Source organism: Ipomoea triloba, chromosome 6, assembly GCF_003576645.1.
Source record: "Ipomoea triloba cultivar NCNSP0323 chromosome 6, ASM357664v1".
Taxonomy (NCBI): Eukaryota; Viridiplantae; Streptophyta; class Magnoliopsida; order Solanales; family Convolvulaceae; genus Ipomoea; species Ipomoea triloba.
Genome location: NC_044921.1, coordinates 1,943,568 through 1,956,919, shown reverse-complemented (window position 1 = coordinate 1,956,919; position 13,352 = coordinate 1,943,568). Strand labels below are relative to the sequence as shown.

The window sequence follows — 13,352 nt, the reverse complement described above, 5'->3', positions numbered from 1 at the left end:
TCGTAGCACGTTTTATCCTGGGAAGCCTAGGCCGCAACGTTCCAGCACATCGGGAAGCGGCAAATAAGGTTTTAAGGATAGTGACAACACGACTCGTGCTTCCAACCACCCCGAAGTCCATACAGTTCACCCGTCTTCTTCCAAGGCCACTCAACCGAGCGTGGTATCTTCATCGCAAGTAATTGTTTAATCCTACGTGGATTATTTTTCCGTGTAATTTGTTTTGCTTTCGTTTTTTCCATTTTCTTGTATTTCCGATCGTCAGAGAGAGTTTTCTCTAACACTCTTAAAACCTTATTTGTTCTTCTACTCCTTCTGACTTTCGGATTTCTGAAAAGAAATGGAAAACGTGTTGCTAGTAGCCAACCTTGGGGATGAAAATCCTAATGTTGTCGAAAACAACAGCGGTGGGAATGGCAACAATGTTGCACAATCCCAGGCACCAGTGAACGTAGGTTCACAAGGGGGTGTCAGTTCGGAGGGGTATATCCCCACGATGAGGGTACCTACGGTACCAAGTGGTTCGGCCGAAAAGCCGGATAAGTTTTCGGGGAGCATTTTTCAAGAGGTGGCAGCAAAAGATGCTGTTTTACCTCGCTACTCTCGGCTTGTCAAGGTTCTTGACCGAGACGGTTCCGGTGGTGAAGGAACAAGACCCTTAGTCAGTAATGGCAGTTGGGCTTTGGAAGGATTCTGACTTCCTTTGCCGCAACTACATTCTGAATGGGTTGGTTGACTCCCTTTACGATGTTTATCGTAAAATTGGCTCGGCTAAGGCACTGTGGGAAGCTTTGGACCACAAGTACCGAAGCGAGGATGCCGGGGCCAAGAAATTTGTTGTTGGCAGGTTGTTTGACTTCAAGATGGTGGATTCAAAAACCGTGCTGAGTCAAGTTGAAGAGTTGCAATTACTCTTTGACGAGATTCGTGATGAGGGCATGCCGATTAGTGAAGCCTTCCAAGTGGCGTCCATGATCCACTTGCTGCATGTTCTGTACTAAAGAGTTGCGTATGTCCCTTGGTCGCCATGTGACAGGGTAATTGGGTACCCGACCCGGAACCGTTGTCATAACCAAGACAGTTGCCGTTCAAACTACCAAGACACCTCACTCCTCGGTATCAATGCGCAACGGTCCAACTCCTCAGCATTGATGGCCAACGTTCAGCTCCTCGGCATTGATGACCGACGTTCAGCTCCTCAGCATTCAACACCTTAGGTATTGATGTCCAACGTTCAACTCTTCATCAATGCTCTTTTACTGAGCTGAAAGGAATAAAAGGACTCACAACCACATAGTGAGGGGACACGACTTACTAGACAATACAGACTGAATTCACTTGTACACTGAGCTCTACGCTCAATACTGTATTCAAACATTCAAATACTCAAATAATATACCGGTAAACACATTATTACCGTCATTGGTGCTCTCGTTGAGAGCCGAGATCAGATCTCAGGCTAAAATCACAAAATCAAAAAACCACTCAGTTCATCTCATCACTATCAATGGCATCTGGATCCAGCAGCTCGCACACACCTAGTCAGGTGAACAAGGGTCACCCCTCGGGTGATCTTCGTGAGCAGCTCAACAGCAACCGTGGAGGTGACCTTCGCAGCCAACTCAACAACAATAACCGCAGAGAAAGTGACCTCCGTACCCAACTCAACAACAACCATGGTGGTGGCCGTACTCCCCTCCCAGCAACTGCTGCTCCCGCCCAGGTGGTGGACCTTCAGGCGGCAGCGCAGATCATCCAACAGGCGGCAGCGACGATGGCCCAACTAGTCGCAGGAATGCAAGGCCAGATCTTACCACCACCACCCCCTCTGGAGGAAGAAGTGCAATCTCCAAGGCAAAACAGAACTCAACGACAGGAAGGTGGAACTCAACTAGTTTCCAGATTTGTTCGAGAACGACCGGCGGCTTCTAGATCTATCCGAGATCGGTTGGGGGTGCAAGGATCCTCCAATAGAGGTCCCCGTGCCCAAGCAGGAAAGGCAGTAACCAAACGACCATCCGGAGAAAGGATGGGCGAATCTGGTGGATTGGCTCCGCGTCACTCCACTAGACACAAAACACCACAGGAAGGCCTGGTGGAAAGACTCCAAAGGCAGATAGATGATTTGGAAAAGAAAGTAGAAGCAAGAGAACACTCACCAGAACCGGAGGTAAGAATGGCCGCTCCATTCTCTCCTGACATAATGGAAGTTCCTCTTCCAAAAGACTTTCGACTACCCACCATCAAGGCCTACACTGGCACTTCAGATCCGCGTACCCATATGACAAGATACAAGGCAGCCATGGTCATGATCGGGGCAAGTGATGCCATAATGTGCAGAGCGTTCTTGTCCACTTTGGACGGGACTGCTCAAGATTGGTTTAACACAATCCCAGACGGATCAATTCAGACTTTTGCAGAGCTATCCAAAAGTTTCTTGTCTTATTTCTCAGGGAGTATACAACATAAGAAACCATTCTCACATCTCGGTGGGGTAAAGCAGGATAAGGGAGAAAGCCTACGAGACTTCTTAAGCAAATGGAAAAAAGAAGTCAACAACGTATATGACTTCGATTCGAAGGCATCGATTCTCATCTTCATCCAAGCACTGAGGTCAGGTGATTTCCACAAACANGCCAAGAAATTTGTTGTTGGCAGGTTGTTTGACTTCAAGATGGTGGATTCAAAAACCGTGCTGAGTCAAGTTGAAGAGTTGCAATTACTCTTTGACGAGATTCGTGATGAGGGCATGCCGATTAGTGAAGCCTTCCAAGTGGCGTCCATGATCCACTTGCTGCATGTTCTGTACTAAAGAGTTGCGTATGTCCCTTGGTCGCCATGTGACAGGGTAATTGGGTACCCGACCCGGAACCGTTGTCATAACCAAGACAGTTGCCGTTCAAACTACCAAGACACCTCACTCCTCGGTATCAATGCGCAACGGTCCAACTCCTCAGCATTGATGGCCAACGTTCAGCTCCTCGGCATTGATGACCGACGTTCAGCTCCTCAGCATTCAACACCTTAGGTATTGATGTCCAACGTTCAACTCTTCATCAATGCTCTTTTACTGAGCTGAAAGGAATAAAAGGACTCACAACCACATAGTGAGGGGACACGACTTACTAGACAATACAGACTGAATTCACTTGTACACTGAGCTCTACGCTCAATACTGTATTCAAACATTCAAATACTCAAATAATATACCGGTAAACACATTATTACCGTCATTGGTGCTCTCGTTGAGAGCCGAGATCAGATCTCAGGCTAAAATCACAAAATCAAAAAACCACTCAGTTCATCTCATCACTATCAATGGCATCTGGATCCAGCAGCTCGCACACACCTAGTCAGGTGAACAAGGGTCACCCCTCGGGTGATCTTCGTGAGCAGCTCAACAGCAACCGTGGAGGTGACCTTCGCAGCCAACTCAACAACAATAACCGCAGAGAAAGTGACCTCCGTACCCAACTCAACAACAACCATGGTGGTGGCCGTACTCCCCTCCCAGCAACTGCTGCTCCCGCCCAGGTGGTGGACCTTCAGGCGGCAGCGCAGATCATCCAACAGGCGGCAGCGACGATGGCCCAACTAGTCGCAGGAATGCAAGGCCAGATCTTACCACCACCACCCCCTCTGGAGGAAGAAGTGCAATCTCCAAGGCAAAACAGAACTCAACGACAGGAAGGTGGAACTCAACTAGTTTCCAGATTTGTTCGAGAACGACCGGCGGCTTCTAGATCTATCCGAGATCGGTTGGGGGTGCAAGGATCCTCCAATAGAGGTCCCCGTGCCCAAGCAGGAAAGGCAGTAACCAAACGACCATCCGGAGAAAGGATGGGCGAATCTGGTGGATTGGCTCCGCGTCACTCCACTAGACACAAAACACCACAGGAAGGCCTGGTGGAAAGACTCCAAAGGCAGATAGATGATTTGGAAAAGAAAGTAGAAGCAAGAGAACACTCACCAGAACCGGAGGTAAGAATGGCCGCTCCATTCTCTCCTGACATAATGGAAGTTCCTCTTCCAAAAGACTTTCGACTACCCACCATCAAGGCCTACACTGGCACTTCAGATCCGCGTACCCATATGACAAGATACAAGGCAGCCATGGTCATGATCGGGGCAAGTGATGCCATAATGTGCAGAGCGTTCTTGTCCACTTTGGACGGGACTGCTCAAGATTGGTTTAACACAATCCCAGACGGATCAATTCAGACTTTTGCAGAGCTATCCAAAAGTTTCTTGTCTTATTTCTCAGGGAGTATACAACATAAGAAACCATTCTCACATCTCGGTGGGGTAAAGCAGGATAAGGGAGAAAGCCTACGAGACTTCTTAAGCAAATGGAAAAAAGAAGTCAACAACGTATATGACTTCGATTCGAAGGCATCGATTCTCATCTTCATCCAAGCACTGAGGTCAGGTGATTTCCCGATTCTCATCTTCATCCAAGCACTGAGGTCAGGTGATTTCCACAAACTCATCTTCATCCAAGCACTGAGGTCAGGTGATTTCCACAAACAAATGAACGCCCAAGCACTGAGGTCAGGTGATTTCCACAAACAAATGAACGCCCACCACCCACGCTCTTATGAAGAACTCATGAGAACGGCCAACCGGTACGCAGACACTGAGGAGGCTGACAGGAGGAAAAAGGATGAGGAGGAAGGACGAAAGAGTGGGCGACCTGATAAAGCTGGTCCGCCCAGCCAGGCACCACGACCAAACCAACCACCCTCAAAGAAGGGAAGAGATGATCGACCTCGCCTCATCCCGTTGCGACATCTGACACCGCTAACTCACCTAGTTAGCGTAATCCTAAATCAAGCCGAAGACATGGGGATCGTGCAATTTCCGCAGGAGTGCATGAAAGTCTCCCCAAATGCGGATCGATCCAAGTATTGCAGATTCCATAGGCAGGTGGGCCATGATACATCCAAGTATTGCAGATTCCATAGGCAGGTGGGCCATGATACCGCCAAGTATTGCAGATTCCATAGGCAGGTGGGCCATGATACCGATAAGTATTGCAGATTCCATAGGCAGGTGGGCCATGATACCGATGAATGCAACGTGTTCCATAGGCAGGTGGGCCATGATACCGATGAATGCAACGTGTTAAAACGCCAGATTGGCCATGATACCGATGAATGCAACGTGTTAAAACGCCAGATTGAGGAGCTCATCCAGAGGGGATACTTCAGACAGTTCGTCAAACGGTCAGGCCAGCAGAAGCCGAGCCAAAAGTCAAGCCAGCAACAACCTCCGCGTAATTTACCAAAAAATGTTTGGAAGAAGAACGACAGCTCCGAGCCGTCATCCTCGAGTGGTAAGAAAAGGGAGCACGACCAAGTTACAGTAACAGATCTCTCTGACAAAGACACAGAAGAGCCCAGGAAACACAAGAAGCAGACCATACACTTCATCTACGGAGGCCCTGCAGGCGGAGACACACAAGCAGAAAGGAAGAAGTGGAGTCGTCAGTTATATGTAGGTGAGGTGGTCAGCCTTCCAAAGGGAAAAAAGCAAAGGAGGGAAGCCATTACCTTCTCTGACGATGACCTCCCAGAAGGTCCACTGCCTCACCGAGATGCGTTGGTGATCAAGATGGAGATCAACGACAGCATTGTGCATCGCATACTCGTAGACACCAGAAGCTTAGTCAACGTGATGTACTACGACACTTTCACCAAACTGGACTCCCCAGAAATCAACTCAAAGAGGTACGGACTCCACTTTCTGGTTTTACTGGGGATTCAATAGAGACGGAGGGATCCGTGGTGCTACCAGTAAAGATAGGTGTGAGCCCCAACACCTCCAAAATAAACATGGAGTTCATCGTTGTGAAACTCACATGTGCCCATAACATCATACTGGGGAGGCCGGCTCTGGAAGATTTGAAGGCGATAATTTCGATGGAGCATCTGTGCATGAAGTTTCCCACGCCATACCGGATAGGAGTTGCGAGAGGAGATCAAAGAGCAGCTCGTAGCTGCTACGTCAAAGCGTGCAAGAAAATTGGACAGAAAGATCTGCAGGTCCACACCATCGCAGAAAAAGTGCTGAGAGAAGAGGAGGGCTGGCCCCGCGCCGAGCCTGCATCTGAAACAGAAGACGTGGTGGTTGATCCTGCACGAGCAGATAGGGTTGTAAAGATTGGTACTGGGTTGGCACCCGAACTAAGAGCCCAGATAGTCGAAGTCATCCGACAGTTTAAAGAAGTTTTTGCGTGGGGCCCAGAAGACATGCCAGGTATCAATCGAAACATCATAACTCACAAGTTAGCCGTGGACCCTACCAAGAGACCAATACAACAAAGAAAGCGATATATGTTGGCTGAACGAAGGGACTTTGTGAAAAACGAGGTGTTCGCGTTGACACAGGCAGGACATGTCAAGGAGATCTATTATCCCGAGTGGTTGAGCAACATAGTCCTGGCCCCAAAAGGCTCCACATGGAGAATGTGCGTGGATTATACAGATCTCAACAGAGCATGCCCTATGGATCGATTCCCCTTGCCAAACATAGACCAGCTGGTAGATGAGATGGCAGGATGTGAATTGATGAGCTTCATGGATGCCTTCCGTGGGTACCATCAGATATTNTACACGACGCAGAACTACGGTACACTGCCGTGGAGAAAACAGTGTTTGTTGCGGTCACCGCCTCTAAAAGGTTGGCCCATTACTTCCAAGCTCATCCCATCCATGTACTCTCACATCAACCATTGGGGAGTTTCTTACGGAACACTAACTCTGCTAGGATGGCGAGATGGGCCATGCACCTCAGCCAGTTCGACATTGAATTCAAACCAAGGCCCGCCATCAAAGGTCAAGCTCTTGTAGACTTCATAGTGGAATGCACAGCCCGCGAGGTGACGGAGCAGGTGGAAAATGAAGATGGGGGATGGTGGACCTTGTCTACGGATGGCTCATCCAACAGTAAAGGTTGCGGTGGTGGAGTAGTGCTCATCACTCCGGAAGGATTCCGCGCTTACTATGCAATCAGGTTCCACTTCAAGTTATCTAACAATGAGGCAGAGTATGAGGCCCTCCTCAACGGACTGCGGTTAGCAGCAGGACTACGAGCAGAAAAAGTTCGCATCCGGTGTGATTCCAAGTTAGTGGTCGGCCAGGTGACGGGGGAGTACGAAGCCAATGAAGGGAACATGCAAAGATACAGGGACGCAGTGCTGCGAACCTTGCGAGAATTCGAGGGGTATGAAATTCACCAAGTACCTCGAGAACAGAATGCTGACGCTGACATGCTCTCCAAGCTGAGCACTGGGATCCCTGGCCACATTCGTAAGATTGCTCGGGTTGAGGATTTGGAGACATCCAGCATCGATATCTCATGGGTCTGCCCCGTGCAATCCAGAGAGCCATGTTGGATTGACCACATCACAAAGTACAAGAAGGAAGGCACTTTACCAGTGGACGAGCAAGATGCAAAGCTAACAAGGTTGCGGGCACCCAGCTACGTGATATTGGAAGACAAGTTGTATAAACGATCCTATAATGGCACACTCTTGAAGTGTGTGTACCCTGACGAAGCAAAGCTGATGATGAGAGAAGTCCACGAAGGAGTGTGCTCCGCGCATCAAGGAGCATACACCATAGCTCGACGCATCATGCTGCAAGGTTTCTTCTGGCCAAAGATGTTGAAGGATTGCGCAGAATACGCCAAGCGATGCCCTAAGTGTCAAGAGTTCCAGACATTGCCAGGACGACCCGCAACCAACTACACTCCGGTGAGCACAGCAATTCCATTCTCGAGATGGGGAATAGACTTGGTAGGAGCCCTTCCCACGGGCTCGGGAAGCCGGAAGTACATTATCGTAGCCATTGACTACTTCACCAAATGGGTGGAAGCTGAACCGCTGGCTAGTATCACAACAGCCAGGTGTAAAAAGTTCGTGGAGAAGAACATACTGTGCCGCTTCGGCATCCCCATCCAAGTAATCACGGACAACGGACGTCAATTTGAAGGCAGAGAGTTTTAAGACTTTTTGACGGAATGGGGCATCAAGCATAGTCGGGTGGCGGTGTCATACCCACAGGCAAATGGTCAGGTAGAGAATGCCAATAGAACCATCCTTGATGGTTTGAAGAGGAAATTGGAAGCAGCTGGCGGGGCGTGGGTTGAAGAACTGGACAGCATCCTTTGGACCTATCGCACAACCCCAAGGAGGGCTACGGGTGAAACTCCTTTCGCATTGAGTTACGGGTTCGAAGCTAGAGCTCCAGCAGAGGTGATGATACCAAGTAGAAGGATGGGAGAGTACGAGGCAGAGCAAAATGAGATCCAACAGGGAACCGATCTCAATTTCATAGATGAAAGGCGAGAAGCTGCGTTCTGTAGGATGGAAAACTACAACAGGCAGTTGAAGTCCTATCATGACGCCAAAGCTAAACTCAGGTACTTTCAAGTAGGTGATTATGTTTTGAGAAGAAGGGAAGCTAGTCAACCCTTGGAAGGAGGCAAGTTCGCGAAAAAATGGGAGGGTCCGTACATCATTGACGAAGTGATTCGCCCAGGAACTTACAAGTTGACGATAGTAGGTGGCAGGTTGATTGATAGGATATGGAATTCAGAACACTTAACAAAATTTTATCATTAGGAAGTCAAGTCCTGGTCTGTCCAGGTTGTCTTGGTCCGTCCACAGTGTTGGTCCATCCAACCCAGATGAATAAAATTCCATGTTTTTTATATAAAGAGAGGCATCATATAAGTTGAAAAAAAAAAATATTTATCGAGGTCCCACCTCGGCACAAGGCCGAGGTGAGGTTTTCACCTCGGCACAACGCCGAGGTCCCACCTCGGCACAACGCCGAGGTCCCACCTCGGCACAATGCCGAGGTAAAACCTCGGCCCAGTGCCGAGGGCAAAAAAAAAAAAAAAAATACAAGAAGATAATTCGAAAAAACAAAACAAGTGTTCAAAACAACTCGAATTCAGTATTCAAAAAAACAATACAAGTGTTCAACACACGAATAACTGCGAAACTAGTATTCAAAAAACAGTGTGAATGTGGATAACAACGAAAGATAAATCAGATATGCTAAGCATCCTTCGTAGTAGTGGTGAGATCCTCAGCAGCGTCCTGGGCAGCGGTGTTGGTGTTGTCAGGACGATCAGACACTCCCGCATCATCTGCATCAACAGGGGATATGTCGTACTCCTCAGACTCAGGGTCGGGATTCTCCATAAACTTAGGCAAGCCCACAGCCTCCGGATCAAAATTAGGATTCTCTTCCTTGAGCACCGGATAAATCTGCTGCTGCATGGTGAACATTCCAAGGTCGAATGCTAGCTGAGTCTGTGCCTCGAGTGCAGCCCGACCAGCCACGGACGCAGAAAACTCCTCTACAGCTTTTGGAGTGCTCATGAACTCCCGGACGTCATCCTTGAACTCAGATAACTGCTTGTACGTCTCTCGTGCCTTTTCCAGCTTGGTAACAGTAGCACGAGTCTCCTTGTGCCCCTTTCGCTCATCTTTCAGCTTCTGCTCTAACTTTGAGTAATCAGTTTTCAGCGTTTTGATCTCTTCCCTCAGTTCCTTCAACTCGGCATCCTGCAGCAGTTGGTCTTCTGCGAGTTTCTTCCTCTGCGAAAGAGAATCGCGGAGCATAGCTTCGTACTGCGAATGAAGACTGTCCCCTATCAACACAGACTCCATCGCCATTTTGCAATATCGCTCCCGTAGCGCAGCCAAACCCTGCTCTTCAAGAATTTCTGCATCTCTTGGGGTGACGAGGCTACGAACAAGCTCGGGGGCGTCAATAGTACCTTCTAAGAAGGATTTCCCGGGGAGCACATCCATACCGAGCCGGACCAAGTTGGTTCGAATGCGTGGAACTGGCAAGGCTTCCCCTTGCTCGGGGGGCTGGGTAGACAATCCCTCGGGCAAGGGATCCACATCCGAAGTTGAAGCCGGGGGCTGAGTTGAAGATCCTGGCTGAGTTGAAGATCTTGTTCGCGGAAGCGTCAGGATACAAGCTCCTCCACCAGATGTGGAGGCTTGACTCTTCTTTCCTTTTTTGTCAGTTTTGCTTCTCTTGGAAGGATACTACCCGCTTTGCGACAAGTACCGAGTAGCTGTTGATGATATAGCACCTTTCGACGACATAGCACCTGCAAACAATTTCAAGTTATGACAAACAGTTACAAGAAAACAGCATGCAAGAAACAGCTAAACACCGAGAGGGGTACCAGGTACGTCAAGGGCAGCTGGCCGGATCCTCTTAAACCCCAAATTCTGAAGCCACCACTCAGAAGTACTCCCGACAACCTTAAAAGGACCACCCTTCCGAAGTTTCTTGACCTTCCTAAGCATATATGGACTCTCGTCTAAAGTTGGATGGCATCTAACTCGGGTACCCCATGCGATAGCAAAAGGAGAAGGAATACCTAGGGAGACAAAGAAGAACCTAGACTTCCAGTCCTTGTTGAAGGAGGGACGATCATCGAAAAGCGGCTTATGGGGCATAGAAGAGATACACACGAAACCCTTACCCTCTCTAGGTGCCCTCATGACTCTAAACAACGACTGGAAGAGACCTAAGGAGGGTTTCATCCGTTTTTGGCGACACACAGAAAGAAATCCTGCGATAACCTGGTGACCGTTTGGGGCAAGCTGACCTGGGGCTATTTCATAAAAATTCAGAAACTCGATCAGGAAAGGGTGAAGGGGAAACCTAAGTCCTACCTGCACGGACAACAGGTGAACACCAAAGAAGGAGGGCTCTGGGGGTTCCATGATACTAACATCATGCCCAGGGATGACAATTCTAACATTCCCACACACTAGACCTTGGATATCTTCTAAATCGCCAGGTTTTAGACAGCGATAGGTATTCTCGATAAGTGAACTATCTATGGGGGAATACGAGATCTGGCGCCTCTTCCTTTTACGACTAACAGAAGGGGCAGGAGGATCGAGATCTACGGTGTCTTCTTCGGAAGGAGAGGAAGACAGAGAGGAGGTGTCTTCGGGGTCATCACCATGGGCCAATGCCTCGGTGTCACCACCATAGGTCAATGTATCTTCACCATCATAAGATGAAGATTCATTGTTAGAAGACTCCGTGCACGAATTTGAATTCGAATCCATAATAGAGGAACTAACCTGGTTATTGGTAGGCACGATCACCAACCTATCAGCACAACAGAAAGAAAAACGAAAAACAAAACAAACTCGTCAGTTCAACACAAGCATAGCCTTGAGCTAAAAAAAAAAAGAAAAAAAAAAAAAAAGAAGAAAAAACACGGTTACGTACCGTGACCTCGGCCCAGCGCCGAAGTCACGGCGCCGCGTGACCCGTAGCGTGACTTCGGCCCAGCGCCGAGGTCATGCGACCTCGGCCCCGTGCCGAAGTCACATGCCGAGGTGCGAGTGCGTAAAAAAAAAAAAAAAAAAACATTGAACTTACCAGGATAGATGGAAGCAAGAATGCAATCGGTACGAAAGAAAGAGAAGGGTTGATTACAAAAGAAGAAGAAGGGTTTTTATACAAAACCCTAGGGTTTTGTATAAGGAAACTAATATTCCTAGTATCAATGGGATTTCCTGAAACAATCTTGGCATATATTTTTCAAGATTTTAAGGACTCCCTAAGTATGCTGTGATAGTTCGTATCTTGAATTATTATGCCGAGGTGAAACCTCGGCACAATGCCGAGGTCGAGTGCCGAGGAGAAACCGCGGCCCAGTGCCAAGGTCGACAAAAAAAAAAAAAAAAAAAAACGGCACAAAACTAGTTTGAAGTAAACGTTTTATTCCAATAAATGTCATCACGCACTATTACACTTCAAACTACTAACTCCTACTCAAGCATCTAGGTCTTCGAGGACTTCGAGGACTTGGGATACTCCACTGCTAAAGGGAGCTCATCATCAGGCACAAGGACGATGGCCATACTGTCTTCCACGGGAACTTGTTTCGGTTGCTTCACGGCATCCTTCTCTTCTTCCCCAACTTGTTTCGGTTGCTTCACGGCATCCTTCTCTTCTTCCCCATCTGACGGAAGGGTTAGTGGATCCTCAACCTCTTCTTCCCCATCTGACGGAAGGGTTAGTGGATCCTCAACGGTATCCCCAACTTCGTGCCCACGCTCCTTCCTCTGCTTCAACTTCTCACGTCTGTCCAGCTCCATCAAACGGAATGATCGGCGCCTCTTCGTCCCCGCACTTGTTTCAGCAGCACTTGCTCTCTTTGGACTCATGATGAACCCAGCTGAGCTAACGTAATGAGGAGGGGTGAAAGACACAGATTCTGAGAGGGTCCTTATATACATACGCAGCCGGCCCATACAAGGAAACAAAATCGCAGGGAAATTAGGAAATATTCCACAAATATGTGAAGTTTCCTTCCGGTAAAATTTCCTTCCAGAATTCAACATACCAAATCTTCTTCCACAAGTTCCAAGGCCGATCCATTCAAACACCGGCTGATACTCCCTAACTACCTCAGCCATTCTCGCTAGCTAGGGAGTGGGGGGCTGGTGACAAGGTAATTGGGTACCCGACCCGGAACCGTTGTCATAACCAAGACAGTTGCCGTTCAAACTACCAAGACACCTCACTCCTCGGCATCAATGCGCAACGGTCCAACTCCTCAGCATTGATGGCCAACGTTCAGCTCCTCGGCATTGATGACCGACGTTCAGCTCCTCAGCATTCAACACCTTAGGTATTGATGTCCAACGTTCAACTCTTCATCAATGCTCCGTTACTGAGCTGAAAGGAATAAAAGGACTCACAACCACATAGTGAGGGGGACACGACTTACTAGACAATACAGACTGAATTCACTTGTACACTGAGCTCTACGCTCAATACTGTATTCAAACATTCAAATACTCAAATAATATACCGGTAAACACATTATTACCATCACCATGTAAATTACAAAGGCACGTAGTAATTCTTGATTTGATGTTATGGTATAACTAAATTTGAATAATAATGGGAAGATTATAGAACCTGTAAGTGTGAAATCATAATTGATCTAATAATTAGGTATAAAATATTTGTATATTGTATTTGGTGTAAATATTTTGCTACGGCAAGCTAATTGGTTCAAAGGTTATAGATATAGGTTTGAAGTGGAATGTGTCACTTTGGTATAAGACTTTTGATATAAGAGGTGAATTTTGAAGGATAAAGTTATATATATATATATATATATATATATATATATATATATATATATATATATATATATATACGTCACTGCTCACTCCTCAAAATAACAGGGAAGTTATAAAAACCCCATAGTGAGTCAGTTTTTACATCACTGCTCACCTCCTCAAGATAAAATATCAAATGGCACCATCCCCATGACAA

At 47.7% G+C, this 13,352-nt stretch overlaps 1 protein-coding gene across 1 annotated transcript; it reads left to right on the top strand.

Annotated features, from left to right (window-relative positions):
• The first annotated feature begins 5,834 nt into the window (after nt 1-5,834).
• Nucleotides 5,835-8,626, top strand: LOC116023341. The gene is made up of 3 exons (XM_031264336.1): nt 5,835-6,561; nt 6,606-7,963; nt 8,036-8,626. Exons 1-3 carry the CDS (start codon nt 5,835-5,837, stop codon nt 8,624-8,626), a joined length of 2,676 nt encoding a protein of 891 aa, XP_031120196.1.
• Nucleotides 8,627-13,352: the final 4,726 nt, after the last annotated feature.